Source organism: Dermacentor variabilis, chromosome 3 (genome assembly GCF_050947875.1).
Source record: "Dermacentor variabilis isolate Ectoservices chromosome 3, ASM5094787v1, whole genome shotgun sequence".
Lineage (NCBI taxonomy): Eukaryota > Metazoa > Arthropoda > Arachnida > Ixodida > Ixodidae > Dermacentor > Dermacentor variabilis.
The window spans coordinates 30,040,328-30,058,502 of record NC_134570.1 but is presented as its reverse complement, the minus strand read 5'-3'; the positions used below and the strand labels follow the sequence as shown (position 1 = coordinate 30,058,502).

The 18,175-nt window shown below is 48.9% G+C and overlaps 1 protein-coding gene across 3 annotated transcripts in view; it reads left to right on the top strand.

Annotated features, from left to right (window-relative positions):
- LOC142575350 (uncharacterized) overlaps positions 1-18,175 on the top strand; it is a 229,873-nt gene that overhangs the window by 96,896 nt on the left and 114,802 nt on the right. The window contains exon 1 of one of the 3 annotated variants that reach the window (XM_075684639.1): positions 10,483-10,695. The exons of the other annotated variants lie outside the window; for them this stretch is intronic. Within the exon in view, the coding sequence (XP_075540754.1) occupies positions 10,682-10,695 (14 nt within the window). The 5' untranslated portion in view covers positions 10,483-10,681. Of the gene's footprint in view, positions 1-10,482; positions 10,696-18,175 lie in introns of those variants that run through there. 3 annotated transcript variants of the gene reach the window in all.

Genomic DNA, 18,175 nt, shown 5'->3' with positions numbered 1-18,175 from the left:
AGCTGCTTCCCACGTAGTCTGACCCGACCTAATAATGGGCGGCAGCTCGAATCCATAAGATTGCACGCGCCAATTTATGCGCGACTAGGTTCAATATCGCCGCTACACATCTCGCCGGCCCCACTAGCCAGCCAGCCTGCTGGCCCGTCGACCGAGCGGCTGACGGAAACGACGAGGCCACCGCCGCCGCCGCCACACACCTGTTGGAGCGATTTGCGTGACGACTGCGGCTCCGCGTCGGCCGTTGGCCCCCAGGTTGCACCCTATAACTCCATCCGCCGAATTCCGTGCAGTGGAGCGAGGACTGCGGGTTGAGTCTGCTACCTACAGAAAGAGAGAACCAAAAGTGGCCGAGGCTCTTCCGAATTGTCTGCCTCTGATCTCCTTCAGCGCGACGCTTACTGACCGGCAGCTTCGCAGAATGATCAGTTGACACACAATGAACGAACTTTCCTCCATTCAAATATGGTAGAAACTTAAAGCCCATTGGTATCGCATAGTTCAGTTTTCGCAGGGTCAGTACTTAGACGCAGCACAACAACGCGACTCGTGTGTCCTTTACCATATGCTTCGTCTAATCGCTGGCCCTACTCAAAATGTAAGGCCGTATGTACGAAACATCTCGTGCTTATAAGTGTTCTTTGCTATTGGTGGGCCGCTTCAGGTATGGCTAAAATTTGCTTTTATGAACAATTGCAGCTTAAGAACATGTTGTGATAACGGCTCTGAACCTAATTCTCTGGTGCATGCAGCCGGCTCACATTACTCGATTGGCTGACGCGAGCAGCGTAGCGTTCGCTGCGCTGCACGCAGTTGGCGGGACGATTCCGAATGTTGAAGCAGCAGGCCCTGCGGCGCTGGGCCCGCGCGCCAGCAAGCACACGGGGCATCTATTTGCGTCGATGTGCGAGCTTGGCGAGAGGGAGAGAGAGAGAGAGCGCGTGGCGGGACTGTCTCGAAACGCAACCGCTGAGAAGTCATTAATTAGGAACGTCCCCCGCTTCCCTCCCCCGCCCGAACACACACACACACACACACACACACACACACACACACACACACACACACACACACACACACACGCACGCACGCACGCACGCACGCACGCACGCACGCACGCACACACACACACACACACACACACACACACACACACACACACACACACACACACACACACACACGCACGCACGCACGCACGCACGCACGCACGCACGCACGCACGCACGCACGCACGCACGCACGCACGCACACACACACACACACACACACACACACACACACACACACACACACACACACACACACACACACACACACACACACACACACACACACACACACACACACACACACGCACGCACGCACGCACGCACGCACACATTCTTCTTGTCGGCGCGCCTTGGATGCCGGATTGGATCTAGCTGCTCGCTCCGCCTGTGTCTCCTTATCTCCGAGCGGCGCGTGTATTCTGTAGCGTCTGTAGTCGAACTCGGCGCACCTGTTTAAGTCGCACGACGCGGGAACCGGGCGCACTGTCTCGACGTTCTTTCGCGTCTGCCACTTTATGTTGACGGGGGCGAAGGAAAAGGGAAACCGAGGGGCGCAATATAGAGAGACGAATGATAGAGAGATAATTTTGTTTACGAGTAAGGATCCCTGAATAGGCAGTACAGCCTATAGGCAGTACAGGCAGGAATAGGAATAGGCAGTAGTAGGCAGTACAGCCGGCAAGTATTATATGAGTGAAACAATAAGGGAAACTGCACTTGCTGCAGGTGGGAGCCTAACCTGCGTCGTGACGTCTATTCACACAGTGCGGAGATCTAATGAGTGGTGTTTGTATAGCGCCAGATCTGAGGAATAATAAAAAAAAATATGCTTACATTGTTGTTTTGTGACTAGAGAGCACGAAATCTGTCGAGACGGTTGCGTAGTTGCAAGGCACGTAATTAACGAACAGGCATCCTTAGTGAATGCGTCCAGCTAGCCGCCGTGGTGCACCTACTATAAGGGTGGTTATATATATATATATATCTCGTCGAAGCTTTAAGATGTCTTTTGTCGCCGCAACGAACGTTCCTAATACACTCATCTGGTACCTCCTATGGACGTAGACTGCACTTTATAAGGTGGAGAACATGAAATAAAGGAAGAGAGAGAGAGAGAGAGAGAGCGGGCACACCTTGTCGTCGTTCCGTACTATGTTTCCACTTCTTGAAGTTACGCCAGGAGGTCTATTAATAATGCAAGCCGCTTTACTGTTTCTCTTCTCGCCGTGCTCCAGTTTCGGCCTGGCGTTTAGCAAGTGTGGTTTGTAAATAGCCTCACGCCTTTGCGTAGACTGTATTTTTTTTTTCTAGTTTTCGCTGCCGTCAAGCAACACATTGCAGTGCCACTTTTCAGGTTTTTCTGGTGGATTTGAGTGCGCTTTCCCGGTTTATAACTCTCTGAAGTATCAGCCCCTGTTGTCATTCAACGCAGCAACAGTGACAGTGCGTTGCCTTCATCAATGATTTACGTGATAACGTTCCGTGAATACCTCGCTTACCTGAATTTCAGCATTCTTTCTTTCTTAGTTTCGTCTTAAGTTAAAGCGAATAATTATTAAGACAAATAATTGATAATGTTTCATTGTACATTCTTTGAGTTCCACGTGGGTCACTGGCGTCGGCGCCCAAGTTTTGCGTGCGTCGTCAGGACTGGCCCAATAGACAGACTGACATGCAACACGATAAGATCTGAGGTATTTGATAAGGCCCTAGCTGTCTTATGTAGTCTACCATAGACAGTCAAGGCTTAGAGCGCTGGTCTCCCTGCTTCGAAGTCGAGTGGATTACTCGGCGGAGATGTTGTCAGCGTCTAACGAACGCTGGAACTGTCCGGGCACACGGCCAGCAGTCCCTATAGGGGCGGCTGGATGAGCGCGGATGGTTGACTGGCTGGTGCTCTAGACGTCACTCAAAGCATCTGTCCGAATGCAGCTTGTCTCTGGGATTCGTTACCATAGACAACTGGTGCGTTGTCTCAACCGTGGCCAATGCATTTGTGCGTAATAGAAATGTGTACCGTCCGTGTCCCAGGTGTGCGCGGGTTGCAGGAGTACAGCTTTCGTTGTTTTATCTCCTGTCCGCGTCCAGTGACTCTACAGCGTAAAAGAATTTACACCCTCAAGATAAGGGTGTAAATATGCCTATAGCTCGCACCCTTATGCGAAAAAAGGGTGTAATGATGTGAGTTATGGACAGGTTAACACCCTTTTTTAAATTTTAAGCGTGCAAGTTATTTAACAGCCTAATCTTTCGTTTCTGTGTTCTCTGTCCGATCTCCCTAAAGAGTGGGCGGGCCGGGCCTCTGCACCCTCCAGTGGCAGCTGATTTTTCCTTGCTGCTTTCTTTCTTTCAGTTGTATCTCTCTCTCTCAGATCTTTTGAATAATAATAATAATAATAATAATAATAATAATAATAATAATAATAATAATAATAATAATAATAATAATAATAGGCTGCCAGACGCGATTTCGTAAAAAAAAAAATGCGCTGCGCAATGTTCGATGCGTAGCTGTTGCGGAGGCCGCATTTCGATGGGGGTGAAGTGAAAAAAGAAAAAAAAAACAGTGGAATACTTAAATTTAGGTGCGCGTTAAAGGTGTGTCAAAAATTAATCCGAAGTCCCCCACTACTGCGTGCCTCATAATCATGTCGAGGTTCTGCAGCAGGTAAAACCCAGCAATTTTAATTTTATTCTTCTTTTTTTCTCCGAATCGGGGCTCATAGTGCGCACTGGTTGGTGTGTGGGATTTGTGGAGAGATACTCGGTCACACAAACGTGTTTTGCAGTGCAGCCTAGGCGTGTCAGCTTATCAGTAACGACAGTGGCTTGCAGTGTTCCAGAGTACAACGAGGAGGGTTCGCCCCCAATTCTAAGGCAACCTTCCGTGGAGCTTCCATTCAATTGGCGTCGCGATGAGGGCTGTCAGAGGCTGACAAGAAGGAAGCCCTCGTCCTACATTCATATTTTTCTCGCTGGCTGACTCGTGGCTCATAGTTAGATCGATCGATATACGTCTACAGTTTCGGTTAGATACAGAGATGCAGTTAGATCATATACAGGGTGCTTTTTATTATTGTAATTTTTTTACGCTGCACCAAGTTTTTAAAACTTTCTTGTGGCAGGTATCACAGTTCTAACCATTGATCTAAATTGATCGATGAGGCGGCTATTGCTTCTGCGAGAAATAAATATGCTTGATTTAATAATTGACATAGTTACGCTGATTTACTTTTCAATTAATTACTTTAGAGCACATATATCAATCTACGAATTTTAGCTAGTCAGTTCGAAAGTTATACTCTCTTCGAACAAATTCTGAGGATGGCACCGGTTTCGAGATATGCGAACTTGCGGCAAAATATGCACTGTTGCTCCACTGATCTGTTTAAAAGAAAATGCTGTTTCATGAATTGAAGCGCAAAAGTAACGGGAACGCCAATGCCTTTTTTGTCCGAAACTTTGAAAATTTATATCTCGACATCGGCGTGTAGTCCCGATAATTCTTTCTGAGGGGATCCATCGCCTCGCGAACTCACCGGGTACGATTCGTAAATTTAAATAGCGTTTAATCAACATAGCGCGACGCAAAGTATTGCCACCGTCGAAACGAGAGAGAGAGAGAGAGAGAGAGAGAGAGAGAGAGAGAGAGTAAAACATCTTTATTAATAATACTTGAATGGCGAGAGCAGTGTGGGAGGAACCCTCAGTCCAGGGTCCCTAAGATGATTCCGGCGATGTTTCGAGCCCGTTGTATCACAGCTCGGAGGACCTCGGGAGGTCCGTCGCGTAGGGCATCGTCCCACAGCTCTTTGTTGCATGAGGGGTAAAGGAGAGTTGGCAAGGGAGGAAAGAGGTTTGCAGTGCACTCAGTCGTGACGTGGAAGATTGTGGGCGAGCTGCCGAGTTACGTGTGAGGCGCGCAATAAATATGTCCTCCGAGAAAAGAAGACGGACCAGGCAGCTTCGCGACGCGTGGCGCTGCCGTGTGCGAGTCTGTTGTCACTTTCTGTGAGCTGCCGGCCGGGCTTGATCGATCGTGTAATCCCTGTGCCAAACAGCTTCCTTTCTTTCTTCCTTTCTTTCTTTCTTTCTTTCTTTCTTTCTTTCTTTCTTTCTTTCTTTCTTTCTTTCCTTCTTTCTTTCTTTCTTTCCTTCTTTCTTTCTTTCTTTCTTTCTTTCTTTCTTTCTTCATTTATCGAGGGATGCCTGTACAGGGATTGGCTAGTGAGCGCTCTCATTTTTCGGAGCGTAGGTTGGAGGTTTCACGACGCGCGCGTTTTCCGGAATTACATACGATCCTGTGAAATGGCGTAACTGTTTGCCAGTGTGTGCTTGCCGGCGTCAGCGCACACGTTCAACTAGCGCGAACTTTTGTTCGTGTTCCTTTTTTTTTTCTCCACTTCATAGTAACTTGTATGTGGAGCAACGCGGAACGACTGCTGCGTACGATACACGAAGGAGTTGCACTACCTATGCAGTACTGCGCGGGGAAGCATAAGATAGCCACTGAACACAAGAACACTCCATCACGGTTCAGATTGGTAAAGCATTCTTTAAACACTCTTATTTGGGTCAGTTTTGTGATAACAGGTTGGTTATTACAAGAGAAGTAGCGAATATTAAAAAAAAAAAATCTTACTTTTAGAATTTCGCACCAGAACACTGGTACGTCAGTATAGTGTCATGGAATTCCTATATGTGGGCCGGCTATCATGGTTCGTAAATCGTATTTGGGCCGTCGTGGCTCGGTGATATTCATATCCATTAAGATATTCATATTGGAGTACATTCAGTAATGGTTATAACCAAGTATAATCGATATAACGAAGTAATTGTGGCCCCCTCTTCAATTTTGTAATAACGAAGTGCTACTGCAATCCATATTCACCGATAAAGACGAAGTCGCCACCCGTATTTTATTTCTTCGTCTTTTCTGGCTTACCAATAGCTTCTTCCGGCTCACGGTAGAAGTGTCGTTTTTTGTATTGTAGGAGGTGCGATACTATTAGAACAGCTAAAGTATTTTTTTCTCTTTTCTGTCGGTCTAATTGTTGGGCCAAGTTTACACTTCCAGCCGGAATAGCTTGATATTCACGCTATAGCGATTGGACATTGGCCAGCGGAGTTTAGTGCTTTAGCGGATAGAGCGCAGTTTAGGGAGTTTTGTGCAGCGCCTTTCTTGTTTGTCTTACTTGCCTCGTTTTTTTCGCGCTGTTTCCGCGTAGTAGAGTTTAGTAGTGTTTCATTTTAATTTAGTAACGGGTATCAAGGCAAAGCTTCTCCCTTCCCCCCTCTCTTTTTCTTTTTTTGGCCGCTGCTTACAACAATTACTCGTTGGTGAAGAAAAGAGAGAGGGAGACGGGCGGATAAATATAACGTGAACGGAAGGTTAGCGTGCAGGCATTGTTAACTGCCCTTGTCGCGCTTATAGTTAAGCTGCTATGACGCTCCCAGTCGCCTTCAAGAACAAAACTCCCAACGTGGTCCGCGAACCTCCGTATTTTCGAAATCGTTTCTTACTTTAGAACGAGGCCGCGAACGAGCGTTGAACTCAATTGCGAATGTTGTTTGTTCGCTCGTCTCTTCTATGTGCTTGCGCACTCACGGCCTGCACAGCATCTGGGCGGAAACCGATGACTACACGAGTGATCGGAGAAACCGCCGGCGTTGTATTTCTTCGTTTGTTCACTCTGCAACTGGGCTGAAAACAATGCAACAATGCACGCGCGTATGTAGTGCATGTATAGCGGGTAGGTCTGCGACGTCACTTCGAGAAAAAAAAAACATATACATATATATATCACTGGGTCACCGATCTCGCTCTTTTCAGCAACCTTCTCCGTTCGTGTCAGTTCGTTGCTCCCTCGTCCGGTGCAAAGATGTCCTCCTTCACCGCGCTGTGTCTCGGAAACTACAATACACTCTGAGGCTGCCGTCATTGCGTAACGGAAAACGAAGTAGTGCCGCCTTGATTCAGACTAGTGCTGGGCGGTTGATCGATTGACCCGCGAACAATCGTTTGAGGTCACATTTGTGAAAGGAGGCAAGCGTCGACTCCGACGTCGCCGCTTTCCTTGTTTCATTGATTTCTAATTTGACTGATTCGTAGATCGGTGGAATTTTGGTAAATTCGCTGCACTGATTCATACCGACGATATGATTACTGGTCATTTCTGATTCGTTCAAATTGTAGCGACCGTCCGTTACTTCGTTGTGCCCGCCGTGGGGCTCTCTGTTTCCTGGCTCGACCAGCTTCGACCTACACCCACCACGCATCGCCCGCAGGCAGCCGACAATGGACACAACCACGCACGTCTTTCTGCAACGCGACTCTATCGAGCCACCATTGACTCCTTCCTATGAAGGCCCCTCTCGTGTGGTTTCGCGTTCAGAGAAAACCTCGAAGATTGACGTTCGCGGCAAAGAAGAGACAGTGTCGTGCGACTGCGTGAAACGAGCCTATCTTTTACATTCACTCTTCATTCCTTGTGCCATTCGCACCTAAGCCTCCGGTATTCTTGAAGGAGGACGGGGAGGGGAGCCCTTGTAACGACCGTACGTCGCTTCGTTGTCCCCGCCGGGGGGGGGGGGGGGGGGGGGGGAGTTGCTTCCTACTCGAACCGAAGCGGCTTCTCGATAGGGGCCCCACCACTGCCACTCGGCAAACTTGCTTTTGCTCCTGAATGAAGTCAGTCGACTCTCCGTTCTCAACCTGTCAAAACGTCTATTACTTGGCTCCGCTAAACCGAGCTCCCGGCAAGATAATCTGATTCATCTGGTTTACGCAAATTTGTTTCCTTTGCTGAGTGACAAGGAGTAGCCGGTGCCGCCAACCTCTCCTAATATTCATTTCAGTAAAATACAAATCTGATTTATAGGTGACTAGCTTTGCCGTTCGGTATGCCGAGAGGCAGGGGACCACGGGCGCGATTGCTTTGATGCTCCAGCCTCGTGCGATGTGGGGATGGCCGCCACGTTGAGAATTGCATGTAGAAATCCGAATCCACCCATTCCAGTCCTTGTGGCCGCATTCTGATGGAGGCGAACGTAAAACCGCTTATCGATTTTATTTTAGGAAAAGAATTTGTCCGCTAGAGCTCTGTACCACGGCGCTTCTCTAGGACTGGTGTGATAGGCAGTTTTAAAAATTCACGGTTACGTTCTAGTCTATCAACGAGAAGAAGGGCAACAAAGAGGCTCGAATTTCGTTAGTCGCAGCCATATATTTATTGTCAGTCCTAACCAAGGTATAGTTTCGTCCGCATTAGTTTCTGTTACTTATTCTTTCTACCTCTGCTTAACCTCCCTTCATTTCTCTGCATCCTTTTCTCTCTCCCTCTCTTTCTACATTTCTATATGATCTACAGTTCAATTGGCCTGTGGCTTTCATTGGCTTCGTATGGTCATTTTAGTCTATATAGCTGTTACAGCTGCGGCGCTTAATTCAGCCCCGCCCCTCTGGCTCGCGCGCTCCGAGATCAGACCCTCGCCTGCAGCCATCCGCAGAGCCGGGTGCAACAATGCACCGCGGTCGGCGCACACTACTTCATACGGCGCCGCGTTGGCGACGTCTCAATAGGCGCGCAGATCCCGGGCCTGCGAGTGTTTTTTTTTTTTTTTTTTCGCCGAATGACGGTCTCCTGTCACCCAAGGAATTGAGTAGCGAGCACGACGCATGGTAGACAATGACCGGCGCTTCTTTATTTAATTTTTTTATTATCGTTATTGTTATTTCATTTTTATTTCTTTATTTTTCTAATGCTCCGGAATCAACATTTCCGCCTACGTGCAAGGGATAATGTCGCGGTGTCCTTGCGTCTGCGAAATGTCGACAAACCTGATAGGTTGCGCGTTCTCATTTTTTAAATATATGTAGTCACATTTAAAACAAACAAAGAGATCCTTATCTTGTATCATATTTGTACTTTATCAGCAATCTTAAATTATCGTGTGTTATCCTTTACACAAACCCGTACATGTATATAACTTTTCCTTTTTCTTTCATTTTGATATTTCTCATGCTTGTCGTTCGCATACTAAACCCATATGGTCATATAGGCGTGTAATGCGGAGCTTTTTATAGGGTTTGCTTCTATAATCAGCAATGTCTATCCGCCAAACACTGTCACGATATGTGACGTCACGGGATGGGAGCTGTTGCGGGAACCTTCAATGTGGCGTCGACGGCCGCACATTTCGTTTTCATGTCGTTTTCTGGCTTGATTACACATCCGCTGTCACACGTTCTGTACTTTCCTTGAGCGTCTTGATATATGTGAATCTGTAGTTTCACTTCACGCCTAATTTTAGGCACACTGCATAGACGTACTATATATGACGCTATAAGTGGAGTTAGTTCCATCAAATATGTAGATGACGATTGCCTTAGAATTGATGCTTTCGATACCCCACAAATGACGTATAATGGCTATAGACTGGCGGTGACTCTGCTTTAAAATTTCGGCACCAGGTCCTCGTGACGTCACATGTAGGGGAAGCGAAGGGTTGAGTTCCTCTGTGTGCGTTTACTCTTGTGCGTCTTTGTATTTCGAAAGCTGTACCTGTAGGCATGGCCGAGACTATGGCTAATTGATCTTCAGTCAAATAGGACTACAACAAATGAGCCGAGAAAGGGAGAGAAAAGAAATGAACAGCTCTGTCCGGTAACTTTTACAGAGATTTCGCGGGCGAAACTGAGTGGAACTCGCGCCCAAAATATCGCAAAAGACATGTCGTCATTCCAGCGTCATCGGTGTCGCGTTTTTTTTTTTTTTTTTTGCGCGAAATTTGAGAAGATGAGGTGAACAATGCTGTAGTGTGGCTCTAAGCTGGGCTACTTTGGTTCTCATTCACCCGGTTATCTGCGCAAATGATGGCGCAATATATGCGTAAGGAAACGCAACGCAGCTCTCCTATTCGCATCCCTTATTCTGTTGTCAGCGCTGTTCGCCATATTTACTAGATTGACCTTCGTTACCGTGTTATGGTGATCACCCCCCTCCGGTTCTCGTTTCTCCGAACAAAACGCAGAAAACGTTACCAAAATTGCATGACCTACAAAATCTATAATCTATAATACAGTATTCTTTCCGACAGTGTGAGTTTAGCCTGAAAGCAGCGGCCGCTGACCGGATTGAGTAGATCGTGTTCGAAAACACTTTTGTTTCCAGTCTCGGGGCGTGTCAGTGACCTTCGGAACGCGCGTCAGTGCCGCCCCCGCTTCGACAGAGAACAAGTGCATGTGTGCACGCGCGAAAGGCAACGACCTTCCGAGAGCGTTCCTCCGTTCGCATACTCGCCGATGCTTTTTCGCGCGACTTTAAAGTCGCGCGCAGCGGTGTAACGACAGGCCAGTGACATTTCTCTGGCCACTCGAGCAAAGATCGCGGCCATCTCGCTTCGTCCTTCGTTCGCCTCGTTTCAGTTCCTTGTCTTTGCGCTGCGGAGAAGTGTGCGCACTCGTGCCCGTCTTATGCGTTACCTGGTCACGCTTAACGCGCTTTGCCTTCGTTTGTGCTTGAAGCGAGGATGGTCAGTCACGAGGAGGGCGACAGTGCGCGGGAGTCGTTTGCACTGTCTCGAAGCGCCGGCAGTTGCGTTTGTTCAGACAAACCCAGGTCTTCTTAATGGATATCGTCATGTGAGTATATCTCAACGCGGCGCGCATGTTGTGCGGTGATTCGAGAACACTCGGCTGAGAATTAAGGGCGTCCACTCTCTTTGTTCCTAACGAAGAAAGGCTGGCTGTTCAACCGGTTTCCCGTCAAAATGTATTACGGAACGAAATGTGTAACGGACTCTCTCGACGGCTGCCTCCCTTTCCACTGCTAAATGTATCGTATGCGTCAGTGATTATCCTAAGTGCGTTTTAAAGACTAAAAGAGAAGAAGAAGAATAAGAAAAAAGAAGACCGTATCTCTGTGCATGCATCAGTCAAATAAGTCAAGTCAAGTCAAGTTTATTTACAACATGTACAAGGTACAGTGTTGAAGGGCAGCCTAGCAAGAAAGCTGTAAACATACAGCTTGACAGTGATTAAAAAAAAAAAAAAAGACTACCAGAGAGGAGTAGGCCGCACTGCCTTTTTTTTTTTTTTCCACTGATGTGTCCAGAGCATCAGTTTCCTACAAGAATTACTAGAGGAAACTCCGGCGCTTCGATCGTTCAGCTGCGATATAGAATGGTGGTTAGTACCTGAATTTATTTGATGTTCGTGCTTGTGGATTCAGACGTTCTACCGGCTATACTTATGACACTTTATCGGCCCATATTGGTCTTAATATCCGAGCTGTAATTTTTCTTTGAACGCTTGAGGGCATCGAGACTCGACGCGCTTGCATAATCGTTGCGCATTGCTGGATTTATAACCCAATGCGTTGTTGAAAATGATAAGTTTTGCGAAAATAAGTTTAGGCTAAATCACGTATTATGCACATCATTCCCGTGCTGGCTCAACCACCATAATTGCAGCCACACAGGGGACACTACAGGGGCAGAGTTTCGACTAATGATTTTTCTAGCAGACTCTACGCAAAAGATGCCGCGCCTCGCTCCGTGCGTTCTTTCTGTCTGCCAGCCGGGATCACATGCCTGAAGCGGAGGTCGACTTCTCTCTCTCTCGTGTGATTTAGCCGCCTCGGTAACACACCCTAACCTAACGTGCGCTCAGCGAATAGCGTAACCGGTTGGCCGTAACCTTTTCCCGGCGCTCGGAGCGCATCGTGAGACGAGGCGTTGGCAGAGGCGTCGAGATGGTGACCCGTCCTTCGTCCCGTTACGCGGAGAGGCCGCCAAGCGGGCCGCTACTATGCGGTATCTAGGTGAAGTGCGCGTTTTACTATAGTTACGGCAAAAAAAGGAGCCTTCACGCAGCGGCAGCAACCACCCGCGCGCACCGTATGTGGGACAGGCGTCGTCACACCCCCCCCCCCCCCCCCCCTCTGTCCCCATCCATATACTATACACCTCCGGCGCCCCAGCTATAGCGCTTGTGGGAACTACATCTGGCGCGAGAGAGACCACCGGGTCGAAAAACCCATCCGCTCGCAGACCCGCTCGCTGACGCGACGCAAGGGACGTCAGGGTGTTGCGCAAGGTGCAATGGTTCGTCGCCTCGCCTTACATACTATGTGTGAATTGTGTGTCACTTGTGTTTATCGTGCAGGGCGGAGGACGCTATACGAGAATGACCTGCGGGGTCGCCGGTTCGACGCACGAAAGTGCACATTAGAGCGCTTTTATACGTGTGGTGAACACTCGCCGATGTTCCAAGATGGGCCTTCTAATGAAGCCGATATCGTAAGCCAGTTACTTTAAGAACACGGACATCCAGGCAGCTATGTTTGTCCGTTTCATTTTCTCGCAAATGCCGCAAGCGTCCTTGAGCCCCTCTTGCCATCTCCTTTCCCCATTCTCCCTTCTCTAAGAGGTGTAGAACTACTTGAGTCGTTAATGAAAGTAGATAAACGGAGCACTTCGAATAAATGTAACACACTGAACACTTACAAAGTCATATCATGTGGGTAACTCCCAGTAATCTGCGTGCGTTAAGCTATAATTAGTACGACAGTGCAATCTTTTAAACCAGTGGTTCTGTCATGTTGGAAACATACGGCGCAGGTTGCGAAAGAAAATTGAAACGTGGTGACGATCTGGCAGCATTGTTTATGCGCGAATTTCGTATCGCGTATGAGCGCTGTAAGAGGTCTCACGGCCGGTGCTCTACGCCGCACCCGGACGACCACAGTAAGACTCGTATAGTTTCCACAATGCTGCTCTGTTTTAATTAAGACAGCTGTGCAGATCCGCGTCTCAATGTTCCTCAGCCTTTCACCTCCTATCTACTCCTGCCCCCTCCCGCTATTTCGACGTCGGAAACGCCGTCTCCGTTCTTTGTATCGTCTGCTCTCCGGCAATCAGACGAAAGATGACAGACGACACATCCTATACTTGGAGCTTGCGCACGCAGCGCGTGAACCAGACGGAGGAGTGTGTTACGGTGTAGCGAACGACCGACCTCGTTTTCATCCATCTTTTCTCGTCGCTTTGGTGTTCTCGTGCCCTTCTGACTCGCCAGCGCAGACGCATTATATTCTTATTTCTCGCGTCTCATCTTTTTTCTTCGCACTGCCAAGAGAGAGGGAGAGAAAAAAAAAGAGTGCTAGCGAGTATGTGTGCGTGAGCCTGCTGCCGCTGCTGCTACCAGCAGCAGGGCAGACGCGATAAAGCCATCTCGGTACATCATCATCTCTTCTTGCTCTTCGTTCTCTTTCGTGCCTCTTCTTCGCCCTCTTCTTCTTCTTCTTCTTCTTGACGGCGATGGACTTCGTGAACCGCAACGCTTACTTGCTTCGTGCGTCGATTAGAGAGCTGCGCTGAGTTGCACTCACTGGCACGTTGTGGCAATAGGAAAAAAAAAAAAAACGGGGGAAGAAAAGAAAAAGCGGATGGAAGTAAGGCAGACGGGCAGACTGTGCAGAAGACGGGTGAGGGAATCGAGTTGGAGAAGCGGGCTTCTTCACGCTCTCGTACGTTACACCAGCCCAAGATCCCTTCTTTTTTTTTTCTCTTCTCCGTTCCTCCTTTTCCCAAGCGCTTGTTCCAGATAAACGGGCGTACGCACGCGCTCCGAAAGAACGCGACCGGGTCCCGGCGCATCTCGAGACGTAAACAAACTCCCTCGCCCACTTTGCTTCTTTCTTTCTTTCTCTCTTCTTCCCCCGGCGCTTCCATTCACCGGGTCACTGTTACGTTCGTGTTCAGCGAGCGTCACGCGCGAGCGTTCACGGCGACGTCGACGTGTTCGTGTTGTTGTTGCGGCTGTTGCTTCTGCTGCCGCCACAGTGTTGTGCATGCGAGCGCTCCGGGCCGAAAACGCGCGCAACAAGTGAAGATGTGGGCAACTGCCCGATTTGGAGCGAGTAATTTATTCGAGCACGAGAAAGCACACCGCTTCATGATGATGATGATGATGATGATGATGAACTCAAGGGCCTGCGGTGGCGCGTATACGCACTCAAGGTCAATGGTTGAAATTCGCGGGCGGATCTCATAAACGTGTTAGAGCTAGGCATTTATATTTTCATAGAAATGTCGTTCCTAATGAACTATAATGAAAATACCCGAAAGAAAGGATAGGCGAAGTAACAAATGACCTATGAGATTAACAATAGAATCGACGAGTTCGCTCGGTGTAATAGGTCCCTTTCTTTCAACGCCGAAGTGTGCTCTGAGGTTAAACTGTGTACAACTTCTGTACTGTCCATGACAATGGATATCCTTTCTGTTCTCTACAAGAGAATGAATAAGCAGTTGAAGAGGAGAGCATGTTAATACATAATACAAAATTGACTATTTCGCGCTGCAGAACTCTTTCTTTTTCTTCGAAAAAAAAAAGTATATAATGGCCGTCCAGTGAAGTGGACTTCCAACTTTGAATATTGCTTCACTGAGGGAGACCAGTGGAGAAAAAAAATGGCTTTCGCAGACGACAGTTCGGCACGTGTGGCTTCTGCGCGAGCACTGAACCCTGTACAGGTACTAAGCTAACGTTGTCATGGCAACTGAAAACGCTGACCCATGCAGGGCGCTACCGACTCTCTGAAGACAAGATTGAGAGATTTACATAGAAAAAAAGAAAGAAGCGGAGAGATCGGTAACAGTAGCTCTTGATGGTGACGCCGACTGCTATTGACTGTTGCATAGTAGGTTACACAGAGCACGGTGAATGGAAGAAAGGAGGGGTTAGGTAAGCGCGAGAGAGAATACTAATGGACAGTGCCTGCATTCGATATATACAACTTTCTTGGCTTAGTCAGAACTGTTCGTAAGACCAGATGCTTTCCAATCGTGATGTCGGACATAGTAGCAAAGACGGCCAGCCGACGGCAAGCGCCCATCACTACAATGAAAAGCTTTGTGAATTCGGATCCAGGTTTGTAATACGGCGTGTCACTCACGACGAGCGGTATAACAAAGTACTACAAACAGTAAGTTGCGCAGTAGCTGAGAAACTCGGGATAATTGGGGATCGCGTTCCTATTTGACGACACAGACCTAATTCAGCCGAGGTCTAAGAATTAGGTACGCACACGGGCGTTGACTCTCGACGACGAGTTTGTGTAGTTGTGAGCCTGCGAAAGTCTAACTTACGTCCAAGTTACGTCACTTAAAGCCGGTTTATACGCCGGTCTATACTCTCTTATCTACCTCGTTTGCCGGCTTAGACAGTGTTTGGATCGCACCGCTGGTACCATCGGTTGTTGGGAACTCGGCGCTGACGCCCGTGGTTGTACCTGGGTCGCAAGCCCCAAGGGTAGCGTTGGCCTGGCGGCCTGGGGTACAACTGGAAGCATCCGAAGGTCCCGGCAAAGCATGAGTCGACTGGTAACAACAAAACAACTTGTTTATTTTAACATCGCAAAGAGTTGGCGGTCAGGTTGACCGAAGTAGAGAGACGGGAGAGCACTTTACTCAACAGAAGAAATCGGAGCCCTCCTTTTGGCGTCCGGGGGCAGCTGTTTTTATACTCTCGCAGTTGAGGGCAAGAAGGAACCCCTCAAAAGACGAGCACGTGAATGTACAATGGGCTAATGGTGACGCACACTGTCGTAGCGCTGCCGTAGCACCATGTCGAGCACGATCTCGTAGCACCCTGTCGTAGCGCTGCCGTAGCACCATGTCGAGCACGATCTCGTAGCACCCTGTCGTAGCGCTGCCGGTCGGGCACAATGACTGTAATGAGAGGATGATCCCTGCTTTCGCATCGCCTGGTTCGGGCACAATGACTGGAAGGAGAGGGTGATCCTTTGCGGTCGCATCGCCGCAGTCGCGCCTGGAAACACCTGGCGATGAGTGTTGCGGCGACGACGATCGGGCCAAAATGTCCGCCGCCCCGCCGCAGTCGCGCCGGCAAAACCACGTGTCGCAGGCGAAACGCAACAGACCGCCCCGCCGGGGGAAGGAGATCCCGATGGACAGGGGACTGCATCCGCTGTCCGGAGGGATGTCGCTCGATGATGCTCATAACCGAAGTCGGGCGTCCCTCGACGTTTCTTGAGCGCAGCGCACAGAGAAGGCCTCGTTCTCTCGTTCAGGTTCGCACGGGACACTGCAAAGTGACTTCGGGAGAGTTCACATTTTTGTTCTCGTTCCCGGCAAGCGTTAGAACTACGCTGAAACTCAACCGCTCAGTCAGCAAGCACGGCACAACCCTCACTAAGCCCTGCCAGGCTCTTTCCCCTTTTTATACCACTGCCTAGTTCCTTACAGTAGTCTAGCATCACTCAGAACGCGTCCACAAATTGAAAAATTGCACTAGAAAGCATATCATCACTTTGAAACACTAAACAAAAGCAATATGTTAAAAAAAAAATCCTGCCTCAGGAAGAAAAACATCAGTAACAAACAATTTTGAGGCTGATTCCTACGTTAGGGGCTTCGACTTAAGCCATCGGCGTTACCGTTGAGACTCCCCTTTTTGTAACGCACCTCAAAGGAATATTGTTGTAAAGCGAGGCTCCAGCGCAGGAGGCGGCCATTTTTGGGAGAGATGGTCTGCAGCCATTGGAGAGGGCAGTGATCCGTCTCAATGATAAACCTCGAGCCGGCTAGATAGCATGACAATTTCTGAACGGCCCACACGAGACACGCACACTCTTTCTCGGTGGCGCTATACGCCTGCTCACGACTGGACAGCTTACGACTAGCATACAGGACGGGGTGTTCTACTTCTCCATTTTCCCGTTGGCACAGTACAACGCCCATGCCTCGCTCACGAGCATCGCACTGAACAATGAACCCTTTTGTATAGTCTGGCGATCGTAGCACAGGCTGGTTTGTTAGGGCACTCTTTAGGGCGCTAAAAGCTCTTTCCTTTGTCTCGTCCCAGACGACTGTTTGAGGCTCTGTCTTTCTTAGAGCATCCGTCAGGGGAGCCGCGATATCAGAGTACCTAGGGATGTACCTCTGATAGTAGCCGGCGACACCTAAGAACGACCGAATATCGGTCTTTGTGCGCGGTTGCGGAAAGTCTCGCACAGCGGCCACTTTTATTTCAGAGGGGCGGCGACGACCCTGACCAATCACGTGACCGAGGTAGACAACCTCGGCCTGTGCTAACTGGCACTTAGGAGCCTTTACTGTCAGGCCCGCTTCGCGCAGGCGGGTTAGCACTGCCCGCAAGTGTGTCATATGCTCAGACCAGGATGCGGAGAATATCGCTACGTCGTCTAGATACGGTAAAGCGAATTCTTGCTGTCCCCGCAACACTTTATCCATGAGACTTGAAAAACAGTATGGCGCGTTCTTCAAACCAAAACTCAACACTTTAGGACGGAATGTTCCCATTGGTGAAATGAACGCCGCATACCTACTAGCCTCTTCTGTAAGTGGAACCTGCCAATAACCCCTGACAAGATCTAGGGTGGAAATAAACTGAGCGCTACTAACTTTCTCAAGGCGCTCCTCGATGTTAGGGATCGGATAAATTTGATCCTTAGTGATGGAATTAAGCCTGCGGTAGTCGACGCAAGGACGAGGTTCCTTGCCCGGTACCTCAACTAAAATCAAAGGGGAGGTATAATCACTCTCACCTGCCTCAATAACACCGAGCTGTAGCATTTTCTTTACCTCAGCCTCCATAATATCGCTCTGGCGGGGTGACACCCGATACGCCTTGGATCGTACTGGCTCTGTGGAGGTAAGTTCTATATCATGAGTAAGTACAGAAGTCCTACCAGGCCTCTCAGAGAACAGACCTTGAAACTCTTGTAATAGCTGGTGTAGTTCGGTTTTCTGCTCGGGCGACAGCGGTGCTTTACTGATAAGGTCACTAATGACTTGACCGGTGTCTTCCCTATTCGTCACTGAGCCTAGTCCCGGAAGCTCGACCGGAAGCTCTTCAGGAACGTTTACCATCATGCACACCACTGCTTCCCTTTGTCTATAAGGTTTGAGCAGATTACAGTGGTAAACTTGCTGTGCTTTCCGCTTTCCTGGCAGACTTACCACGTAGTTAACGTCTGACAGTTTCTGAACAATTCGTGCTGGGCCCTCCCACTGCACGTCTAGTTTGTTGTTTAGCGATGCGCGCAATATCATGACCTCATCGCCAACCTCAA